The sequence below is a fragment of the Cebus imitator genome, unplaced genomic scaffold, assembly GCF_001604975.1.
Source record: "Cebus imitator isolate Cc_AM_T3 unplaced genomic scaffold, Cebus_imitator-1.0 Scaffold433, whole genome shotgun sequence".
Classification (NCBI taxonomy): domain Eukaryota; kingdom Metazoa; phylum Chordata; class Mammalia; order Primates; family Cebidae; genus Cebus; species Cebus imitator.
Window position 1 is genome coordinate 894,233 of NW_016107748.1, and position 25,655 is coordinate 919,887.

A 25,655-nucleotide genomic window follows, 5' to 3' on the forward strand; every position below is an offset into this window, starting at 1 on the left:
AAAAAAAAAAAAAAAGGGAAAAAAGACTTCATTATTTGTTCTGGGGCTTTTTTGTGAAAGAAGATGCATTTGTTAGACTTATTTTTGTTTGGGGAGATTTTGGGGTTTTTTTTGTCTGTTTGGAGACAGACTCTTGCTCTGTCCCTCAGGCTGGTGTGCAATGGTGGGATCTGTACTTACTGTAGCCTTGACTCCTGGGCTCAAGTGATCCTCCCATCTTAGCCTCCCAAGTAGCTGGGACTGCAGACATGTGCCATCACACCCTGCTAATTTTTTTGTATTTTCAATAGAGATAGGGTCTTGCCATGTTGGCCAGGCTGGTCTTGTACTCCTGAGCGCAAGCAATCTGCAAACCACTGCCCCCCAGCCGAGATTTTGTTTTTATCACTTTGCTTGACCTTTGTTTAAAATTTTAAATAGGTAGCATACATATACATGGTCCAAAAATCCAAAACTGAAAAGATATACAGGGAAAGTTTTAATTTGATCTTTTCCCTATTCTCTATCTGCCCAGTTCTTACTTTACCACAGACAACCATTTTTATTAGTTTGTGGATCCCTCCAGAAGGTTATTATCTAAATACAAAATACATGTTCTGATACTCCTCCATCCTTGTTTTGTACTAAAATGAATATGCATAATAGCCCCAAATCATATATCTTGTTCTGAACCTCTTTTTTTTCATTTAACAGAATATTATGAAGATTCTTATCAATTCATATAGCTTTTTTATTCTTTTTGATGGTTAATTCCAAAGTCCTCAAGTCCTCACAAAAGTATTTTAAAAAGCATTATATATTATAATATATATATTTATATATACTAAATACATGTAAATTTATATACTTTTCTATATTTTTAATGTTTAATATATTTATATTTTAAATACATAATTATATTTATATATTTAAATATATATTTATATTTGTATATTTAAATATATAAATATATATTAAATATATATATTTATATTTGTATATTTAAATATATAAATATATATTAAATATATTTTGTTGTTGTTGTTTATTTGAGATGGAGTCTTGCTCTGTAGCCCAGGCTGGAGTGCAGTGGTGTGATCTCAGCCTACTGCAACCTCCACCTCCCAGGTGTAAGCAATTCTTCAGCCTCAGCCTCCCAAATAGCTGGGACTACAGATGCCCGCCACTATGTCTGGCTAAGTTTTGTATTTTTAGTAGAGATGGGGTTTCACAATGGTGGCCAGGCTGGTCTCAAACTCCTGACCTCAGATGATTCGCCCTCTCAGCCTCCCAAATTGCTGGGATTACAGGCATGAGCCACCGTACCAGCCTAAAACATATTTTAAGAAATTTGAGTAGCTTCCTTTGAGATGCTGTCTTAATGTACTTTCGTGTTTTACCATGATAAATCAAGGATTCGTTTGGTCAATTGACTCTCCATCTGGGACAACCTAGATAGGTTTAAATCTGTCTAATATTTTGTTAAATGATTACTGTAAAGTTTCACAGGAGACAACTGAAGCAGACTTTTTTAAACTTCTTAGACAGTGGCTTTTAGACTTTTGTATTCTGCTAAGCAGCAAAATACTTTTTACAAAGGAAATGTGATGTGAATTTCCAACATATTAAAACAGCGAAAAGCAGAACGGCTCCAGCCTGACTCCTCATGCCATCAGCCCTATTCCCCATTTCTTCTTATCACACCCACCCTGAGGAAGCCCCTGTTTGGGAAAACAGGTTAAATTAACAGTATAGCATTTTCCAAGATATGTACTAAGGCATGAACATTGATGAAGCGTGATGTCAGTAGATATTGGATGGAAAAAAATTCCATAATCAAATTAATTTTGGGAACACTGGGTGAATTTTAATCTGTTCTTTTACTATAAGCCCTTAATAAATTAATATGAATAATTAGTCTCCAAAAGATGAGAGATATGCAACATCTGCCAAACTACTTTATCATGAGCTTTTTCCTAGGAAGTAAATTGAGGAACACTAGTTTGAGAAACTCATTTATTTTACATTGGAAGAAGTGAGATAAAGACAAATTAAATGACTTGATCAGGGACACCCATCATTCTTATTTCAGAAGGAATTTTAGGCAGCTGACACCCAGTAAATTGAAGTGAAAAAGAGAATCAAAGGTCTTCACACATAGTATTTGTTTTCCTTTATACTATAATACCACTCAGATTTGAGACTTGTTTCACAAAATTTTAAAAATATCTAAATGTCTAAAAACTATCTTTCATGTTGGTTGCCCAACATTATGCACAATACTTATAGGAAAATATAACTAATTTGGACATACTTTTGTCCATTCAGTAACAGTAGCATTTAGCTGTACTATTTGTTCATGATAGTGGTGAGGAAGGCAGGCATGGTTCCTTCCCACTCAAGTCTACATCTAGTGATGTACATTAAAGATTAGCAAACAGTACAAGACAAGAATGGATCTGTTTGTGACAGTTTATAATTATATTACTAAATCGTTGACCATAATTTGTATTTCAAAATATTTTGACTTTTAGCAGACAACTGAAAAGTTATTTTCTAATGATTGAAATGTACACTGCATCCTCTGGCAATTATACTAAAAATGACAAAGGTTTGGATTATTCTGAATGACTTCGTTAACTTTCAGAGCCTTTGCAAATTGAAATACCATTTAAAATGTACTTTATCAAGTTTATTGTTACTAATGACTGCACACTCAGCATATATTTTTCTCATACTTTAATAAATATAGCAGAAAATGCTTCAAAAATTAAAAAGATAAAAAGATACAAGCTTGTAGAAGCTTCATATTTCAGAATTTTTTCTTTACATTCAGTTTAAAGGATGGTGTTCATGTTAATTGAATAATCTCTGCTATTTAATTCCACTCTTTTGAGGTTTTATACCTTTGCATTACAGTTGATGGAAATACCTGGGCACAAGTAATTGCCTTATACCCAACTTTAGTAGAATGCATCACCTGCTCTTCTTCAGAAGTCTGCTCTGCACTTAAAGAAGCACTAGTTCCCTTTAAGGATTTCATGCAACCACCAGCATCCAGAGTTCAAAATGGAGAATCTTGACCAGCTACAGTATATTTGAAAGAAGAAAGATATTCTAAAAAATGTTTCCTCCTAACTGAATCTTCTGTGAGAAGGACATTTCTTACCACAAATAATTCTTGGCAGCTGTTGTTGGCCTTCTTTAGATTCTACTTACCCAAGTTCAGTAATTCATATTACAAGCTTGCACATCTAACAAAGGCCCCTGAATGAGTAGCAGTGCAAGCCTTTAATAAATTAAACTGATGGGATGGATAATTAATACTACAGTATACATGCTACCGTATCTCCAGTTGGTGATTTAAAGTGAGCTTATGTACAGTTTGTGGTGTATCTGTTAATGATGTACTTTTTAAAAAGAAAGAAGAGATACTTCAGTCAGATTTATTAGGCTGGTGTTTTTGCAACCTTTTTCAAGTACAAAATCGTACTAGAATTTTATGCAAGATGGTACTGTAACATTCCATATTATCTATAACCAGCCTTTATTAACAAAGGGAATTGATATACTTGTGTGTATAATAAATGGTACAGTTCTGTATAAAATAGTTGCATTTATTTAAATTTTAAAAGTATTGATAATGTTAAATGCTTAAAGCTCTATTTATTATTAATACAAAATTGTTTGCTTATGTTTTTACTTATAATTTGCCTTCTTATGTGGCAGATAAGCTCACTATATGATCATGCAGTTAGCCTCATGCTTATTTTAAATGTATATTAGTGACCATTAAACATCTGACCAGTAAGGTCATGTGAACACAGCAGCAAATAGTTTATGATTTGCTGGTTTTGCAACTTTGAAATATAGGTTATTAATACATTGATATATATTGTAGCACTTTGACTTCATCATACCTCATTTCTTTAAACAGCTCTCCAAGCTTTCACTGAAGTCTGTCTGATTTTTATATTTGCTGTCTGAATTTTAAAGACTTTTCATATTTTATATTTCTACTGATTTTGTTTCCCCTAACAACATTTGTCACTGTCTTTGAATTACGACCCAGGCAAGATGATTTCAGATTTTCTAAAATTTTGCCTGTGAGGTTTTGTTCATTTCAGTGCTTCATTTTGTAATGTCTTCTCAAGAAGAAAAATACCTATGTTAACTCACAAGTATAAAATGTGTGTGTATATAAAACAATGAAAAGTGTATTTTTGGAGATAGTCAAGCATTTAGAAGTGCAGTGAACTTGCTGTAATGGAGTAAAATGCTAATTATGTTTCACTTCCTATCCTAGTGAAAAAGAAAAGTGCTCTTGAGTACAATAACTTAATTATTTCTTAAAATACCGACTTTGACCTAGCTCACTGTATTTTTTATTTAATGGATTACAATATTTTTCTTCTGAGTTAAATTTTCATAATTTATGTGAAGACACAAAGATGTTTAAAACAATGATTATTCATAAGAAATCATAATGGTGTTGGTATTATTTTAGTGTATTGGAAGGCTTTTGATTTTAATAGAATTTATTAATTTGAGCTTCTCCATAATAATCATAAAACTGCAAAAAGATTAGAATTGAGTCATGAATGAGATACAGTTTTGAGGCTATTATAATTGTGTAATTATTTAATTTGCACTATTATCTGTAAAAATGTGGTAAGGTCTTCATTTGAGGGGATTTTTTTATTTACATGAGTTAATGAATTTCTATTACTTCGCCTAAAATTAAGGTAAAATGTGGCATTTCATAAGTTCTGCTTTCAGCATTTTCCTTAAATTTGTAAAAAGTAATCATTCAAGCTGTGTACTTATTTTCTATCTTTGGGTATGTTAAATTGAGGATTAGAAAAATCCACATAATCACTGATAAAGCATTGAAACAGAATAACCCAAGGGTAGTGTACCAATTCAGTAACATGTTAAAAATATTGCCATGCATTTATTCAAAGGAAAATGGTCTATTCTTGAGAAGTAACAGATCAGTTGCAATTAGGATAATTAAATAGTTAAATATGAGTCAAGTGTATGCAATATGCATTTATATGAGCAGAGTAATTTGAGCTAATACTGCATTAGCATTCTTTATCAGGACCATGCCCTGCAGTTCAAAACATAAACATAGTGAATGTGTTATTGCCATGTAATAAGGTAATCAATGCCAGTCTTAGTGTGGAGCAACTGGGTGGCCCTCTTGGTAGTGTAATTTGACAGACTTTTCCTCCAGAATATTTCCGGTTACCCTCCAAGAGTCACTTCTGTAATTCATTCCCTTGAGTCAAACATTCCTTTAGGTTGCATTTTCTAAAATATTCTGATTGCTGGTATGGAACACATTGCCCTTGTCTTGTTAGTACAAATTGGGTTCTTTAGTGGCCAGAAGAACTGGAGTGTGTGAAATTACTAGATAGCAGGAGATTCAAAAAGAAAGCTCTCAAAGATAAGATTATTTTATAGCACGATTGATTCTATAACCAGCCCTTGAAACAGAAGTAAAAATGTCCTTTGGGATACTTACTAGAAATACTATGAGGTGTTTTTTTTTTTTTTTTTTTTTCGATTTAGATGGAGTTTCGCTTTGTCGCCCAGGTTGGAGTGCAGTGGCATGATCTTGGCTCACTGTAACCTCCATCTACCAGGATCAGGTGATTCTCGTGCCACAGACTCCTGAGTAGCTGGGATTACAGACATATGCCACCATGCCTGGCTAATTTTTTTGTATTTTTAGTAGAGATGGGTTTTCACCATGTTGGCCAAGCTAGTTTTGAACGCCTGACCTCAGGTGATCTGCCCGCCTTGGCCTCCCAGAGTGCTGGCATTACAGGCATAAGCCACCACGCCTAGCCAAGAGAGTTTTAAGCCTTATGTCATCACTTGTTGTCACTGACAGTGCCTGTCTTATACAACAAGTATATGCCAACAATTGTATGATTCATAAAGCATTTTTCTGACCATTTTGTCCATTATAAAGGAATTAAGCTAATTGTTAACTTGCACAGATTACTTCTTAAGTTTCCTATAATGCTACCACTGCCAAGGGAAAAAAATACATCATTTTGTAATGTCTTTAGTATTTCTTTATAACTAGTGTTAAGGTTTTGTCAATTTTACTGTATACATTTGTAACATGTATTTATTAGAAGCCTTTTAGGTTCCAAAACAAAAGGCATAAAGTCTGGCTTAGAGAGAACCACTTTTCACTTGCTTTCATTTTTAATTTTATTCACTTAACAGCTAACATCTCTCTTGTTTCTTGTTTTTTCTGTATATGGTTATCAATTCAACTCTTTTTATACTTCTTAAATTTGTATGTATCATCAGAAGAAAGAGATGAACAATTTGGTATAGATGTTTTATTCTGGAGAATAATATTCAGTTAAATTATTTCTATAGTAGGCCAATAATAACTAGATTATTTGTCCTTTCTCAATATATTTTAAAAAATATTTTGTTTTATTGTCAAAATTTGGTACCAGGTAACCATTGGGCCAAAGGATCATCAGTTCTGAAACTAAGGATGAGTTAGCATAAGTTATGGAACAATGCTAGAAAATAACTCAAAAGTATATTCTTTATTAATGAGGTGATCATTATTACATTTGTGTCAGTTAAGGGCAGTTATTTTATAATGTCTAGTATTTTCTTCCCAAATGTATAACAATTCAGATGGGCAACCAAGTTTTCAAGAGACTGCTCTAGGTGAAGTCTGTGTAGCCAAGGCAGAACACTTACAGGAGCCCCTAACTGTGCCACCCTTGGAATGGAGGCAGTGCATAGGCCCAGAATATTGTGGATTACAGTTTTTCGTAGAAAACTGCCAGAGATGTAGACAAAAATGGTCTCTGAAACCATTGCCAGCAGCCGGTTATGTTCGTTAGATTTCCACTTAGGTTTGGCATTTTGGCAGATAATGCTGATCTTGTATAAGGTGTCACATTTTACTATGCTTAGTGTTTCTGGGTTGTATTTATCTACATTATTAGAGAGAATTTTGCTTTAAAAAAATTATGAGAAGAATGGGAGTTCATACCACATAGTATTTTACCAATTTATATAAAGTGGGAAAAGTCTTTAATACTTCATGATCACTTGAATTAAAGTTTTTGTATCTCTGGAGAGTAGAATAGTGCTTTCATTTGAATGAAAAGTGTTTACAGATTCAGAAAGAGAGATAAATGTCTTTGTATCTTGATTTATATACAGACTATTTCAGAAGAGGTTAAATGTCTTACAAATCCAATAATTTCTAATGCTCTAACAGTGTCGGCTATTTAAAAGAACATATGGCAAGTCCTATATGAATATTCTTGGTCATCTCAATTAATTCTGAGGCAATGATGAACAGAGACTCTACCTCTTATTTAACTCTACACATTGACTTTTCAAAGTTGTTTCCGTATTTCTAAACAAAGATGATAATCAATGAGTTACTAATTCTTTAGAGGAAAAAATGCATAATTTGAGTGTGGAGTTGATTTTATAATGACATTAGGGTAATTATTCAAGTTTCATAAATTTACTACTATATCATGAGATCTTTGACTACTTTTCTTCCTTTTTCTTGGACATCACTTTCTGTCCTCCCTCTTCTTTTATGTTTTTTTCCTTGCTAAATTTTATGTTTACGTTACTTCTCTTTTCATTCTATATTTCATTCTATATTTTTCTCTTTTCATTCCCCTTTCATTCTTTGCCTCTTCTCTTTCAGCTCTTTCCCTAATTGTGCCTATTCCTTCTTCATAAGAAGTGGAGCCTTTACTGCTCATTGCCTTTCTATTAAATGAGATTCTAGAAATACTTTCCCCTTTGGCCACTGTTGCGTTTTTGTAAGATAAAGTTCCCATGCCATTTTGAAATAGCTGAACAAGTTAAAGTAATTTGTTCCAAAAACTGGAAGTGCCATGGAAAACTAAAAATAAAAAATAATAATTTGTGACTACAACTCCTACTGTCTTTATGAATACATGGGATTCAGCATCCAAGATGCTCACAAAATGGGATTGCTATAAATATGATGGATTCAGCATCTGAATTGGTAACAATCATATTTTTTATGATGTGGATAGAGAGATTATACATCTTTTCTCAAAGTAAAGAATTTAAAACCTGCTTAAATGAGTGTTTGGCTGGAATGGTGACCCACACCTGTAATCCCAGCACTTTGGGAGGCCAAGGTGGGAGATCACTTGAGGCCAGGAGTTTGATACTAGCCTGGACAACATAGCAAGATTCTAACTCTAGTTCCATTTTTTTCTTCCTTTTTTTTTTTGAGACGGAGTTTCTCTCTGCTGCCCAGGCTGGAGTACAGTAGCATGATCTCGGCTCACTGCAACCTCTGTCTCCCAGGTTCAAGCAATTCTCCTGTCTTAGCCTCCTGAGTAGCTGGGATCGTAGGCGCGTGCCACCACACCCAGCTAATTTTTGTATTTTTAGTAGAAACAGGTTTCACCATGTTGGTCAGGCTGGTCTTGAACTCCTGACCTCGTGATCTCCCTGCTTCTGCCTCCCAAAGTGCTGTGGTTACAGGCGTTAGCCACCGTGCGCCAGCCAAGAAAATTTTTTTAATTAGGATTTTTTTTTTTTTAATGATTTTGGGAGTGGGGGAGATCTTTGTTTTCTGAGGCAGATGCTTTAAACTATTTTAGATTTATGCCATTTTAATATTTATTGATTTGTAATATTAACACTGCCTACTTACAGGAAGGATTTGAGGCAGCTTATTGCCCATGCATTTCAACTATATTCATTTTTCTGTTGCAAAGCAGTATTTGATGGAGGATCTAGAATCTTATAGTTCTCATATCTGAGTCTTTGTAGGGTGTATTTGTTATCTGTGTGCCTGGTACTTACAGTTCACCCAAAGGTCAATTGAAACATTCCTAATGATACTGTGGTATTGATTCTGGCCCCTCAAGTATGAGAAGATTATTATATTTGAGACCATTTTCAGTTGCTGTGAATGTAGTTACACTAAGTTTTATTTTAAACTAAAATTAAATAAATAGTGCAACCAGGGAAGATCTGCTAAACCATGCCATTATTTGAAAAATCATTGCAATATATTAACAACTGCTTCCTTCTATGAAGTTTTACTAGACGGGAGAAAAAAACTCCATAGCTATAATATTGCAATTTTATTTTTATCTAGAAAAATAAAATATTAGGCTTCAGACCCAACTGTGCAAATTTCATTTGCTTTTCATCTTTTACTACTACCTCTGTGTCATAATTTAACACATAAAATACAACTCCTGTCTCTGAAGGCAGCTACCATATGGTGTTTATGTCAGACTGGATATATTTATCTAATTTTGTGAGATTCTTTTTTAGTTCCCAGCACAATTCTTGAAAGTAATACACTGTTGTTACTCTTTCTCCTTACAATTTTTATGTTATTGAGATGTATCAGTTATGTATTATAATCATGAAAGTCTATTAGCCTCAAACCCAAAATTTCTTTGTAGTCTAGGATACATTTTTCATGAAAGCTATATAGTTATAATTGTGATTGTATAGATCATTTATTTGCTTTACAGTCACCACTAAGCATGATTCCAGGTTTGTAATTATATTCCAGTAATACTAGCATTTCTTTATAACTTAAAATCATAACCACTTTGATCATTTACCTTTAGATCTGACAAGTGATTTATTTTCTTGACTATACTTTGTTTGCTTTCTCAATACCGTTAGGTCTGAAACATTATTGACACCCACATCACTTACTCTGTTTAAAGACTTTATAAGTAGTAATTCACATATGTTTAGGATGGTCAGTTTGGGGGAAAAAATTATAGAATAAAGGGGAAATGTTCTTGAGCTTTATTAAAGCCATTAATATATAAAATGAAAAATATGAAACAATCAGCAGAAGACATGAGTGTGTCTGAATAGTTTAGAAAGAAAGATTTGGAACCTTGAGTTAAAATGCTAGGTCAAGTAAAAATCTTGATGTAGATTAGATTCTTTTAATCTAATGAGCATTTTTTTTTTTTTAATTTGGTGAGGCTGTTTTGAAACTGCCTATCCATATCAATGCCAGACTGTCTCTCTGCATCTCAAAGAAAATAATTTGCTTTAAAATTCCTTTTTTTTTTGAGTTATGTAATGAAAGGATAAAACAAGAATTTCTACATTTTTCTGTGTACTACAGTCAGACAGTTAAAATAATTTTTCTAATTCCTAATTTTAACCACCATTTTTGGAATACCTAGTATGTGGAGGCCAGGGCTTTAATCCTCAAAGTAGTCTTGCAAATAAGTTATTCTCATTTTACAGAAGTCAAGGATTAGGGGTTGAAGTGAGTTGCCTAGAGTCATACACCTTAAGTCGAGGTGGACCACTATGTCTTGCTTTTTCAAAAGCAGTTCTTTCTACTACATTACAATAGTTTCATGTTTTACAGTCCATTAAAATGAAGACTTATAAACTAAAAATACTCTTGAGGCAATTACTGTTTCTATGATAGGCATTGGGACAAACACTTGAACATAAAGAATTTCAAATACTGTGGGGAAAAAAAAAATTCATCTTAATAATGATGACCTTGAAAGTTGCATCAGGTTTTTATTATTCGTCCAGGTTTAAAACATTTTATCTGTTTAAAACAGATGTTGTGTGTTTTAAGAAGATATGTTATAAATAACAGCATAGTGGTTAAGAGGCCAGAGTCTGGGGCCAGACTTTTTAGATTCAAATCCCAACTCTGTTCATTACTAAATGTGTGACCTTGGGCAAGTTAATTAATCTGTTTTTTGTGTCCTCTGTGAAATGGAGTTAATAATGGTATTTAATGCATGGAGTTGTTTATTAGAATTAGAAATGGAGTGTGTTGTTAAGCCCTGTGCCTGGAGCATCATTGCCACTAGGTAGTTAGGGAAGTAAAATACAATGGGCACACATCATTCAGTCATGGCGAGAAAATCTCCTCCCATAATGGAGACCAATTTTTTGCCTTTTACTGGACAACCGCTGAATATTAAGAATCTACTGTGTGCCAGTAACACTGTGTCCTTGCTGTATGTGACAGACACTATTTGGAGCTCTCCAGTGCTTATAGCTAGTCAAGGAAACCACATATATAAAATAATACTGGATACAAGACTATACAATTAAGTACTGGTGTATCATTAACAACTTTTTAGACCCTATTTTGTGTTAGGCATTGGGTTAGTCTCTGCCCTTATCGAGTTTACAGCTTTACAGGGAATATAGACCTTTTAACAAGTATGTAAAGTACAGTAAAAGATAAGTACAGATCAAATAGGATCGTAAAATAGGGAAACAACGTAGTTTTCTATGGTTCAGGCTATAATTGCTGTTAGTATTCAGAGGACGTTTTTTAAAGAAATGAAAAGGCTCAGTAGTGAAGACAGAACTTAAAGTGAGTCTTGATGGCTACCTGGATTTTGGATGAGTTCAAAGGATTTATGGGGCAGATTTCAGGCAAAGATAATGTGAGCAAGTCTTATTTGTGAAATAGAAAATAGTACATTATGGTGTGTGGTGTGAAACAAGGTTGACTGTGAAGGATTGGGTCCCTTCATAAAATTCTTTGAAAGCTAAGGAGAGTGTTTTAGATTTGAGATAGCCGGGGTTTGGAGTGATTTAAGAATAAATTATGAAACCAAGGAAGATAGGTATATACAGTATGGAAAGCTAAGGTAGGAAGCTGTTGCAGTTTTCTTGCTATGAGTTGACAAAGGATTGAGTCACTGATGGTGCTAATAGTCAGAAAGGATACTTAAGATTCCTGATATGAGGGGAGGAGAAAATGTTGTTGTTAATACATTATATGTGGGTGATGAGTATACTGGTGTTAGCAGGGTTAAAAACAGATTATGGAAAGAAATCTAAGTGATAAAGTAGTGTAATGACTGAATTTAGTTGGAAACTTTACTGCTCTAACAAATCTGTATACCATAGACCAAACAGCTGTTTAATGGCCATTTAAAAATCTGTGTCATTATGGCAAAGGATATTTGCTTTGGTGCAGAATAATCTGATCCACTGTGCAGTGAATGAGCAGTGAGGGTTGATGTCCATGGCAGCCCAATCTTTGCTTATCAAAGAAAGATGGTATGAAGTTTCTACAGACTTTCTGGTAAGTGATTGATAAGTGAGTTTCTGCTTTGTCAAGTAAAGCAGTTAATTGCAAATGTATAATGTTGACATAAATAAATATCTTAATTGGAAATGGTTCTGATTGGATTTTCCAAAGTACCTTCAGTAGTTGCTTTAAAAGGCTTAAATTAGCCTAACATTATCTGTCAGTTAGTGGGCATAACAAAATATATTTTACTTTCTCAATATGCAAGTAAAAATACTGTTATATGTTAGGCAGGCTGATTTTTAACTTGGAAACTTGTACTTTTAGTACAGTAAAATGTTATCAGTGGAGTAAAGAAGAAAAATAATTTTAAAAAAAGAAAACTTGTACTTTAAGAAACTGTTAGGGTCTCATCGCCTATAGAAACAAAAAGCCAGTTATTTTTTAAATTGCAGTGAAACTCTTGGCCAAGAGGATCTGTTGTCCAAAATTACATCGTGATGGCTTAAGAAAAAAAAATCTTATTTTGCCAAAAAGGGAATTATACAAGGATATCCTTATGCGTTGCTGCCAAATATTGTTCTAGACCATGGCCCTCTGGCCTCCATGAAAGGAAAGTCTGAGCAAAGAGAACTATAAATTGCTTTTCTAACAGTTTTCATTTCCCTCCATTCCTTATTTTGGCATCAGCAGTCTGGGAGTAAGGCTAATGGGGGGATGCCAGATGTAGTCATTAAAAATAGAGAATGCAGTTAAATTGGAGTATCAGATAAACAATTTAAAAAATATATGTAACATATGCCAAAAAAACTGGTTATCTGAAATTCCAATTTAACTGGGGCGTCCTATATTGTATCTTACAAGCCCTAACTTTTTCTTTAAAATAATTTGCTAACTTCCTACAAAAAATCTCTTAGGAGGGGGGAAACAGTCCCGTAAGTTGTCTGGGCCAAAAGCAGAAGCAGCTCTATAGCAGTCACCTTCTCCCTAACTAGGTTTAAAAGGAAAAAGCCAAAACCACAAGTCCCAGGAGTTTGCGTTTAAAGCGAGCTGTGCCGCAGCTTTCCCGCCTGTTTTCTGCGGAAGCTAACACGGCGACCACGCCGCGCGGTTGGGGCGCGCACGGTTGTGTCCTTGCTGGATGCGAAAGGAGGTGCCGGAAACTTCAAACCCCGGCCAGGGTACAACGTGTCCGGTAAGGCGGCGGTAAGCGCCGCCATCTTCTTTGCGGGCAAAGGCCGAGAAAAGTTTGGGATCCAGTTTCCCCCGCTGAGGCGACGGAGGCCATGGACCGAGGACCCACACTCCGGTGACGTGGACTCGGGGTCTCCCTTTCGGGGCTGACTTCTCATGGCACGTCGAAGCTTGCCAAGGCGGGGAAAAGGGACGCCGCCTCTGTCCCGGATGTAAGATGGCGACGCGGGGGGCGGCCTGGCGGGGTGGTCACGTGGGGAGGAGTAGCGCGCGAGCCTCCTTAAGTGATCTCTAAGGTTCGTCCGGACGCACAGGAGCAGCAGAGCGCGAGACGGGTCGTCTTGTTCGCGCGCGTCGAGTCGCCGCCGTTGCCACCCGGGCCACCGCCGGGCCCGGTTTCAGTGTTAAGGGGTTTTCGTTTGTTCTGTTTTCGCCTCCTGCAGAGCTGAACGGGATTTCCCCGAAGGGTGCTGGGGAACGGGTGGCCTGGGGACTTCCTGGCTACGCCTTGGCTACTATTTCGCGGAGCCGGCGGCCGCGTCTGCGGGATGTGTCCAGACGTTCGTCCGCGCGGAGAGCGGGCCGGCGGCGAGTGCGGCAGCGCGGCGTGGGTGGGGGCCCGGGTGCCGGGCTCGGCCGTAGCCCAGCCCCCACCGCGGGCTCGGAGCAGGGAGGGGCGCGGGCGGCGCAGCTCGGGACGTGGCGGCAGCTCCTGGCGGGCGAAGCGCGGGAGCGCTGCTCGCTGCCTCTCGGGCGCCGTCCAAAACCAGTTGGTGTCTCACTGCGCTTTTGCCGCCCATTTTCTGCTTTCGAGCGGCTGGGGCGACGCGCTCCCCTCGGGGCACTGGAGGGAGCGGCTTTCTCCGCAAGACACCACCGCCTTTTTCTCTTCAGAGCGGGGGCTGACGTAGAGAACGCCGGTTCTAGCACCCGGGTCCCGGCGCCGCCTCCAATCCCCGTAGCTCTCGGTTCGCGCCGGGAGCAGGCGAGCCGCGCGGCGCTGGGCGGGGTCTCCGGGCGCGGCGTGGCGCGACGGGGAAGGGAAAGGAAAAGGGGCTTCGAGCCGACGTCAGCGGCGAGGAAGGACCGAGGAGCGCCAGAGCCGCTTCGCTGCCCTCCGCGTGGTCCCCTGCCTCCCCGACACCATGGCCCTGGCTGAGGTAGTAGTTTGTGCTGTTGGTCGGGTTGTGACATTGCCCGCTGTGGAGATAACTGCGCAAGCTACTGCCTTGCTAGTGCTGGTGATGCTCAGCGCCGCGGAGGACAATGGCTGGGAATCCCCTTTGTTTTCCGGGGCGCTGCCTGGGGATAGCCGGCGAAGCCCTCGGCGCCCGGCCGGCGCGTCCACCACGGAAACCGTTAGTTTCACATTTTCCTGGAAAAAGGAATTGCGGGGAGTCGGGTGGACTGCGATGCATTTTAAAGGCTGGGGAAGAGCGAAGCCATTGGATTCCTTCACTTGAAGGAAGGAGTGGAATTGTGTAAGCTAATTGATGCAGATAACTTTTTCCACCCTGAAGAATTCTAACGCTTCTTTCAGCAGTTAATGCCAGATTTAGTGTGTACCTGTTTTACTTCATTCTTTAGCTGTAGGTTGGAGTGGAATGAGCGATCCTGCAGAATTAGCATTTATAGGGGCAGAAGAAGTAGACCTGGTAATTAAACTTTATGCCTTAACGTTTTAGATCTGGTTTCTGATATGCTGTCTCCGTAAATCTGAGCGTGTCTTTAAAAATGTAAACCCAAAGAAATTTAAAGTTTCTCTTTAAACTTTGCAGCTCCGCTGAGAAGATTCAATTTATGTGTAGTTAATTGCACCATTCCGATATTTTAATGTATGAGGCAAACAAATAAATTTTACGTACAGTGTGCTGTGAATAATTTTGGTTTTTGGTTTTTTTTTCTTTTTTGTTTAACCTCGGGGCTCAGATTGTGCTTGTGTGGTGGGTTGGTTTTTGGTTTTTATGGCCCTTGATTCTAATGTTATGTGGTACTTAAATACATAACTTTGAGTTTCTGTATGGGAGAAGAGGACTAGGAGTTGAAAGTGTGGTTTCTAGATTTGAGTTTAAAATCTAACACTCATTTTGATCCCTGAGTGACCGCTACTCCTAATAGGAAAATATCGTTGCATAGAGAAGGTAGTTTGGATAACTAATGAAAATACTCGAAGTTCTAAATACCCATAAGTCTGTGTGGAAAATAAGATACTTGTATTTTTACATTTTATTTTCACTGAGAGAAATAGGTGGTCAGTTTTAGTACTTTTCTTTGAAAACTGATCTGTATTTGATTTGTATAGAATAGATAGTTTTGAATATAATGTAATCACAAGTTTTTGTGGTTTTCCGCTGCTCAGTTGACAAAAAAATAAGGCACTCCTTTAAACCAACCAGACCCTTCAGTAGCTTGATGCTTTTGTCATTCAAAAGTGATCTAATATATGTACCTTGATTGAGTTTGGCTTCGCCTTGAGAATAACCTTAATCTGATCTCATCAGAATGGAGAGGCCTCATGTGGGAAGGGTGGTGAAGAACCTTATCTTGAATCTTAAGATGCAGAAAATACTTGAATGTTGGCTCTTGAAGTTTGTTTTTCTTAATAGCAAAGCACAGTAAATTCAAGGCTTTATTGAGTACCTGCTTACTTAAATAATGCAAACCTCTGGGGTACTATGTCAAATCTTGGTTTATGGATAAATGAGTCATAACAGGCTAATTACACTATAATTTTATTTTTCAAAACACTTCATTCACCTAACCAAGCTAATCAACCCGCTACACTCTGACATTTTTTTGGAGAATCAACAGTTGTTAATCTGCACCTCAAAGTATAACAAGTCCTGCTTGTAATTTATTAAACTTTAAGTGGATAAGCACGCCAGAAATGCTCAATGTCCTATACAGACAAACTATTCAAACTTTATATCTTGTGCTTTTAAAGTAAATTACTATTTTAAAGTAACACTATTGCCCAAATAGTAACATTTTTGAGTTATTGGGTGTAAAGGTACTTTGAGAGGTTGACTGTTTCCTAGGTTACAAGAGAACATACTGCCACCAGCTGACTTGTTTAAGTCCCATAGCTATATTTCTGCTCTGATCTCCAATTTTAAAAGCGAGTCTGCTAATGACATTTCTCTACTCACCGACTGACTGAAAATTACCAACTGAATATTTTCCTTGTTGATAGTTTCTTACAAGATGAATTTGCCTAATCAAAAATATAGCTTTCTGATCTTAGTATTGTTGACATTTACTTGGTGCAATTAACTTTTTTGTTAAAGGTCTACTGTCAAGCATTTAAGTAATTTGTAGTTGCAAAAAGCCACTGATGGAAAGTAATAAGGTAGTAGTTTGAGTGCCCTTCTCAATAAATACATATTAAACCAAAGGAAAGCTGGGTTATGGTAATGACATTTTAATAAATGCCATCCTCAATTGGAAATGGAGACGATGTTATGGTATATAGGATCCACCATATGGAAAAGATTCTTGGAGAACACAGCTTTGCTTCATACTTCAAAGTTCCTGATTGCTAATCTTACATAGATAAGCTTTGTTTGCAAGCTATTTTAAAATAACCTTTTGGCAGGTAGGCAAGATGGTGGGCGGTGGGGGGGGGGTGTGCAAGGGTGCACTCAAGACTTTGTGTCTTGTGGAGTGGTTCCCAAAGAATTCCTGCCAGAGGCACCTGACAGCACAGATTAGCTCTTCAGTGTATAAGCACAAAGCACCAAAAAGGCTGAGATTTCCTCCCAGCTACACGCTTTCTCTCCCTATTGTTGATTACACTCCACCCGCTCCATGGTAAAGAAAGCTGACAAAGGAGGTGCTATTAATTTCCTTTCCCACTGAATAATCCCCTCTGTAATGTCTACAACAAAAGGTAAATAGAACAATCATCTTCAAAAATAAATTAGGCCAGACTGGTAATACCCAAAAGGAGAATTATGACCACTGTCATAAACTCTGAAGAGCCATTGGTGCCACTGATATCTAGATAATTAAGCAAAAATTTGAAAATTGTCTCTAAGATTGTCTAAGTTCATTAAGTGTTTTTGTTAGGTTATCACTGTTGGGCGCCATGTGGAGAGCAAAGTAATTGTATAGCTACGTCATTGCCCCAAAGGAAAACAGGAAAGATGTTCGATGAAGTGTTTAAGAATCAAAATGTAATTAGCTGGGTGTGGTGGTGCATGCCTGTAGTCCCAGCTAAGGAGGGAGGACCTCATGAGCCCAGGACTTTGAGGCTGTAGTAAGCCATGATTGCACCACTGCACCCCAGCCTGGGCAACAGAGTTAGACTGTCCCCACCCCCCCAAAAAAAAAATTAATGTGAGCTAAGTGCAGTGGTGTGCACCTATAATCCCAGGTACTCTGGAGGCTGAGGTGGGAGGGTCACTGGAGCCCAGTTGTTTGAGACCTGCCTGGACAAAATAGTTGAAATTCTGCCTCAAAAAAATAATCAAAATGTGGGTAGGTGAGAAAAAACATTAGTGACCTACTTCAGTTTTGAGACCTGGCGGAATAGTGATTGAACAATCTAAGGAAAGAAGTATGAAACACTTCAAATAGTATAGTATAGTAATTTAGGGAGTTCTGGTTATGTTTGTTGCCTGAGATCTTGGAGATGACGATTGTAGTTGATAATATTCTAGGTGATTTACAGTTTAATTTTGTATTATCTGCTACACATACGCTGGGAATGTCATCGGAATTAAGAGAAATATTAGTAGTTCTACATGGAATATAGAGTGTTTTCTTATCTCAAGTTGAAAATTATGTATATATATATTTTTGGTTAAATTTCTGTTTTACAGTTATCTTTCTTTAAAAGTGCTGTTTTGTTCAGATGTAATGGAATGGTACCTACACAGGATTTTTGGCCAATAAATTTGTGAATAGGGTCCTATTAAGGCATACCATTGACACCCTATAGTATAACTTGTCTTTTAGTTATATCAAATATGAGCAAACCTAAGATACAAATCCTGTGTTGTTTTTTTTTTTTTTTTTTTTTTTTTTTTTTTTTTTTTTTTTTTTTTTTTTTTTTTTTTTTTTTTTTTTTTTTTTGAGACGGAGTTTCGCTCTTGCTTTCCAGGCTGGAGTGCAATGGTGCGATCTCGGCTCACCGCAACCTCCGTCTCCCGGGTTCAGGCAATTCTCCTGCCTCAGCCTCCTGAGTAGCTGGGATTACAGGCACGTGCCACCATGCCCAGCTAATTTTTTGTACTTTTAGTAGAGACGGGGTTTCACCATGTTCCTGTGTTGTTTTTAATGATAAATTCTTAGTTCTTTCTTCTTACTAGATACCAAACAACACTTGCAGAAAATATATTATTTTCTTCCAATCAGGTTTACAAATTCTGTTAGTTCCATTGTAATGTAATTGAGAGTATTTTATCATGGAAGTCAGGAGTTCACAGAAAGCCAAACTGTGATATTTCACAGAAAATTAAAGTAAATTAAGGACTGCGAACTCCACAGACATTGACAGTTTAGATCATTTATGTAGTTGTAATGCTGTTTTCTGTTACACAGAAAAATCCCTTAACTGCTCTTTGGTTGAGTAATAAATATGTGTGTTTTATCTCACTGAGAACAACTACCAAAAAGGTATTAAGATTCAGAGATTGCTGTTTTAATATTCTGCACGTAGTATATTTTAAAGCCCTTGTTAAACAGAAGTATTATATAGACACAGGACATGGGCTAGTTTCAGTCATAATAGTAACACTGACTTAATGTTACCATAATAGATGGCAGAAAGAGCTGACTAAACTCTGAAAACATATGTAAGCAAATTAAAATATATTTTCCTGTTTTATAAACAAATTTACATTCTTTTTAACAAGAGTTTAGGTGAATGACCAGAATAAGAATCCTATCTGACATTCATTTCTTTTTGTAGTGAATGAAGCTTATACAGAATAAGTTCCAGATAAATTCATTTATTCATTTTATTTATTTAACAGATGCATCAAAAATCTATATGCCAGGTGCTGGGGATATACAGAAGATAAAACAACAACAACAAAAACCCGCTCCACATTATGGAATTCACATTGTAAAAGGAATACATTTCCCTATAATGATTACAGACATGTAGTGAGGACAATCCATGGGCCACCTTAGTTGTTTTCAAACCTGAATTCCACTCATACACCTATTCTAGAGCTCTTGCTCCAAAACCACTGTTGATATTGCAGCTGTATGTTTTTAAAAAGCCATTTCCCATTGATTTTTTTTTTAATAATTGTACCTGCATTAAAAAAGATGTGATAGTTTAGTTTCACCAGGGCTGTTTTCTATCCCCCCCAAACAGGATGACACTGCAGAAGGTATGTCACCTTTCAGAGCTTACGTTATTGTAACAGGTGCCCAACTACCTTGTGAAGAAATCTAGACTGCATAGCCAGATGTCACATTTTATGATGTACACTCTAAACCTTGTAATAGTTTAAAGAAGCAGGAGTGCACTGTGAGTAGGTAGAGAATGTGTCTGTCTGGAGCAGAAATGTCAGATTTTTTTTTAACAGCATAAGCTGTGGAGAGCCTTGTGGGGCCTGAGAACAGGAAAGACAGAATCAAGTATCCTGCCTTATATAATTTATAGCTTGGGGTAACTAAATGGTTGTAATGATTCCCTCATTACAGAATAAGTCCAGTTTCACAGTGCAGAAGATCTGATAGAAATAGAATGTTAACATTTACAGCAGCTCATGAAATAAAACTAGACCTCTTCAATGGCTATCAATGGTTAAAACCATTAAGTAAAATGCTGATGGAGAAATATTTAATTCATGGATCAGGCTAACCACACTCAAACTCACTGATCAATTTGAACATTACAAAAACAGAGATAACTAGATATTCTAGTTCAAATAATTGAACTACATGGTTTACTAAGACTCTAGACTCTCATCAGTTTTCTAGATCTGATGAGCAGTTTATTAGAAACTTAAGATATAGTGGAACATTTTTAAATCACAGGAGTGCAAGTAGAAAAATCACACTGTGAAATTCTACAGGACAAATCTGTTTTAAGAAAAAAAAATTTTAAGGAAAAGGCAGGAAAACCTGTAGAGCAAGATGAATTTAGAGATATTTCTTAGTTTGGCTGGGTGCTATAATCCCAGCACTTTGGGAAGTCAAGGCGGGCAGATCACGAGGTCAGGAGTTCAAGACCAGCCTGGCCAGCATGGTGAAACCCCATCTCTACTAAAAAAATACAAAAAAATAGACCGGGTGTAGTGGCTCACGCCTGTAATCCAAGCACTTTGGAGGCCAAGGCAGGTGTGGATCACCTGAGGTCGGGAGTTCAAGACCAGCCTGACCAACATGGTGAAACCCTGTCTTTAAAAAAAAAAAAATACAAAAAATTATGTGGGAATGGTGGCATGCACCTGTAATCCCAGCTATTTGGGAGGCTGAGGGAGGAGAATTGCTGGAACCCAGGAGGCAGAGGTTGCAGTGAGCAGAGATTGCACCACTCACTCCAGCCTGGACAACAGAGCAAGACTCCGTCTCAAAATTAAAAAAAGGATATTTGGAGAAATTTTTAAATTGACTGACTATTGGAAGTTAAATAGTAATTTTTGAAAGTGGTATTGTGGTTATATTTTTTAAAATCTTTTGGTATATACATATTAAATAGTTTACTAATGAATGATATGATGTTTGGACTTTGCTTCATACTTTAATTCATGGGGGATGGGAAGACACATGGGAGTACGTAGGAAAGAAGCTTGTCCCTGTGTGGGTATTGTTGGTGGGTGATGGGTAGATGGGGGTTCTTTATACTGTTCTACTTTTGTACACATTTAGGATGTTCCATAATAAAAATTCAAAAACAACGCATAAGAGAAAGATTCCTGTGGTTGAGACAACCAAAGCAAGGTGAGAACACATAGAAAGCCATATGAAGGTCAATAAGGTGCAGCTAAGTGTTCTTAGGGTATCCTCCCAGACCACTTTGAAATACTACCTTGAAGTCTATCAGAGGATCAGTCCATTTTCCTTTTAATCCAGATTAAATTTATTGGCTAACAATGGTGGAAGTTCACACATGCCACAACAAGGATATCGTTTAAATATATCTATTATAATTAAAATTAGTAATCAGAACTAATAAGAGATGTGCCAAGAATTTGTGCTAAGTACTTTGTAGGTATAAAGTACTTGCTTTGGGTGGGCACGATGGCTCACGCCTGTAATCCCAGCATTTTGGGAGGCTGAGGCGGGTGGATCACTTGAGGTCAGGAATTCGAGAGCAGTCTGGCTAACATGGTGAAACCCCGTCTCTACTAAAAATACAAAAAATTAGCCGGGCGTGGTGGTGGGTGCCTATAGTCCCAGCTGCTTGGAAGGCTGAGGCAGGAGAATCGCTTGAACCAGGGAAGCAGAGGTTGCAGTGAGCCGAAATTGCGCCACTGCACTCCAGCCTGGGCAACAGAGCAAGAACTCCGTCGAAATAAATAAATAAAAGTACTTGCTTTAATGTTACCCTATTAAGCAATAACTTTCCATTTTAAATATTATTTTGCTAGTTCCATAGTCTTTTTCTAGAACTATATTTAAAATTCTTAAACAAGTACTCTAAGCAAAATCAACTCACTAAAATAATGTGTTTGGCTTTAACTGCTTTCAATAAGATTAGTTCTGTTTTTCCTCTTTTCATCTTATTGTCTAACTGAAACTTTGTACCCTTTAGCCAACATCTCCCCATTACCTTAGCCCCTCTCTCCACAAGCCCCTGGTAACACTATTCTCTCTTCTTTGCTTCTCTGAGTTTGACTTTTTTATATTCCACACATAAGTGACATCATGTAGTATTTGTCTTTCTGTGCCTGGCTTATTCATTTAGCATAATGCCCTCCAAGTTAAAACATATTGTTGCAAATGATAGAATGTATATCCTTTTAAATGGTCAACTCTAATAATTGTTCTAGTAATTTACTTGATTTTTTGTGTTTCCAGGTACATTCCTTCATTTTTCTTAACTGTGTGTGTGTGCGTGTTTAGAAAGGGTCTCACCGTGTGTGTGTGTGTGTGTGTGTGTGTGTGTGTGTGTGTGTGTTTAGAAAGGGTCTCACTGTTGTCCAGGCTGGGGTGCAATGGCGTGGTCTCAGCTCACTGCAACCTCTGCCTCCTGGATTCAAGCGATTCTCCTGCCTCAACCTCCCTAGTAGCTGGGNGACCAGGATGGTCTCGATCTCTTGACCTCGTGATCCACCCGTCTCGGCCTCCCACAGTGCTGGGATTACAGGCTTGAGCCACCGCGCCCGGCCGTCCTTCATTTTTCTTAACTGTGTGTGTGTGCGTGTTTAGAAAGGGTCTCACCGTGTGTGTGTGTGTGTGTGTGTGTGTGTGTGTTTAGAAAGGGTCTCACTGTTGTCCAGGCTGGGGTGCAATGGCGTGGTCATAACTCACTGCAACCTTCACCTCCCAGGCTCAAGCGATACTTCCACTTCAGCCTCCTGAGTAGCTAAGACTACAGACACACACCACCACACCTGGCTAATTTTTGTATTTTTTGTAGAGACGGGGTTTTGCCATGTTGTGCAGGCTGCTCTCAAACTACTAGGCTCAAGTGATTGCTCGCCTTCATCTCCCAAAGTGCTGGGATTACAGGTGTGAGCCACTGCGTCCAGCCCCCAACAATATATGCTAACACTCGGCAGTTAGTTCATTGGGCTTCTATGTATTACCACTGTTATTAATCTAATAATTTAAATATCTAACTGAATGCTGTTCTTACTTTGAATATATTAGCACACTACAAAGGTAAAAAAATACAACCAACTTGTTGTGGGTCAAAAGAATCAATGATTTTGCATTTTATTAAGCATGTGTACCATATATGCCAGGCATACACACACATATGTAAATAAGGTCGAAGGAGGCCGGGCTCGGTGGCTCAAGCCGAGAATCCCAGCACTTTGGGAGGCCGAGGTCAGGGCGGATCACTTGAGGTCAGGAATTCGAGAGCAGTCTGGCCAACATAGTGAAGTCTGGTCTCTACTAAAAATACAAAACATTAGCTGGGCATGGTCATGCATGTAGTCCCAGCTACTTGGGAGGCTGAGGCAGAGAATCGCTTAAATCCCAGAGGTGGAAATTGCAGTGAGCTGAGATCATACCACTGCACTCCAGCCTGGGTGACAGAGTGAGACTCCATCTCAAATATATATATATATATAAGGTTGAAAGAAATAAACGAATTGAAGCATTATTGCAAATATAAGAGACTTTTTTTTCTTGTCTTTTTAAAAAATAAGTAGACAGGGTCTCACTTTGTTGCCAACACTGGTCTCAAGCTCCTGGCCTCAAGTGATCCTCCTGCCTCAGCCTCTGAAAGTGCTGGGATTAGCCACCGTGCTTGGCCAAGAGAATTCTTTCAAACTTACCAATAATATCACTATTAAATAGCTTTTATTTTGAGTATACATCCTAATGACTTTTTAACTTAGCACATCTTATTCTGTGTATACTTAGTAAATTACTATCTGTACTCACTAGTTAGACTTTGAACTTAGCTGTGACCTTATCTACTACATACTTGGGCATTTTCTGTTGTTATTAACCCCTGGGACTTAAGTTGCCTTAGAAATAGTAATCACGATTGCTATATGTATAAATGTTACCACTAATGTCTGTAGAAGTCTCTGCTAACTATTCGTGAACCCGGTGGAGTTCATTATGCTGGAAGTCACTATGTATTCCTTAAACCCTTCTGATTCTGCTCTATGGCCTCCTTTGTTGAGTATCTTGTTAAAAGAAATCAGAACCACTCTTTCCACATTCTTCAATCGTCAAGTCATACCATGAACAGGGCTCCAAGAAGCAGAAAGGTTGTCTACGTAGCACTTCAAGAAAATTAGGGAGGAAAAAAAAAAAGAGAAAAATACAATGTGTTGTCCCAGAAGGTAGTATGCAAGTTCCCAAATGACCTCTAGGCATTTTCGTTCAGGGTCCATTTTTTATCCTTTATCATGTCACTCTTCCATTTTCCTATTAAAGAATAATTTTTGTATCTTTCTATGTGACTGTGGTAAAAATAATATTCCCCTTCTCCAAAAGTCAATGGTCAGTTGAATATATAAAGGTTGTTGGTGATGAAACTTCAGGTCTTACGTTTTCGTGGTTTTTAAAATATAGACAGAGTCTCACTCTTGCTGAGACTGGAGTGCAGTAGCATGATCATGACTCACTGCAACCTCAACTTCCTGGGCTTAAGTGATCCTCCTGCATCAGGGCCCTGAATAACTGGGACTACAGGCACACACCACCACACCCAGCTAATTTTTAAAATTTTTGTAGAGACAGTGCCTCACTGTTACACATGCTGATCTTAAACTCCTGAACTCAAGTGATTTCTCCCACCTCGGCCTCCCAACATGCTGGGATTACAGATGTGAGCCACCATGCCCAGCCTCGTTTTTTTTAATGTGAGCAAAGGTAAGAGAAATCTGGTGGTGGTCTTAAGGTACACATGTGGTTTGTGCACTGTGAAGCTGTTGAAAGGAGTGGATGATGATGAAATGCATGCAGTTGAGCTAGGCTCAATGGAAAATCATGTTGGGGAACAGATGGAGTTTTGAAGTGCTAAGAGCATGATTTAATAAAACTGGGGTCGGTCATAAAATTGCTAGAAAGAATGTAGGCTGATTTCTTCCAGAATTTAAAGGCTCTTGCCAAAAGAGCAAGAACAGAAAGAGATCAGCTTGAATACCAGAGCTGCACCTTTGGATAAGCTCTGGGGAAAGGATAGGTTTTCAGGAAAAAACAAAAAAGGATCTGGGATCATTTACTCTCTCATTTAACAATTATTTATTAGCATATACATATATATTAGCATATACATATATATGTATATGCTAATGTATATGTGTATATATGTGTGTATATATGTATATACATATATATGTGTGTATATATATGTATATGTGTATATACATATATATGTATATGTGTATATACATATATATGTATATGCTAATAAATGTTAAAAAGTATATATATATATATATATATATATACATTTTTTTTTTGAGATGGAGTCCAGCTCTGTTGCCCAGGCTGGAGTGCAATGGTGCGATCTCGGCTCACTGCAACCTCCACCTCCAAGGTTCAAGAGATTCTTCTGCCTCAGCCTCCCGAATAACTGGGATTATAGGCCCATGCCACCATGCCCGGCAAATTTTTTTTTGTATTTTTAGCAGAGATAAGGTTTTGCCATGTTGGCCAGGCTAGTCTCGAACTCCTGACTGCAAGTGATCCGCCTGCCTCAGCCTTCCAAAGTGCTGGGATTATAGGCATGAGCCACCATGCCTACTCTATTAGTGTATCTACTGGATATCAAGATGACTAAGAAATAGCACTTGCCCTGAAGGAGTTTTTCTATTTGAGGAAAAAG

At 37.7% G+C, this 25,655-nt stretch overlaps 1 protein-coding gene across 5 annotated transcripts in view; it reads left to right on the top strand.

Annotated features, from left to right (window-relative positions):
* MON2 (MON2 homolog, regulator of endosome-to-Golgi trafficking) overlaps positions 1-7,927 on the top strand; it is a 135,864-nt gene extending 127,937 nt beyond the window's left edge. For all 5 annotated transcript variants that reach the window (XM_017510187.2, XM_017510190.2, XM_017510188.2 and 2 more), the window contains one exon: positions 2,899-7,927. In XM_017510187.2, the coding sequence (XP_017365676.1) occupies positions 2,899-3,062 (164 nt within the window). In that variant the 3' untranslated portion in view covers positions 3,063-7,927. The remainder of the gene's footprint in view (positions 1-2,898) is intronic.
* The last annotated feature ends 17,728 nt before the right edge of the window (positions 7,928-25,655 follow it).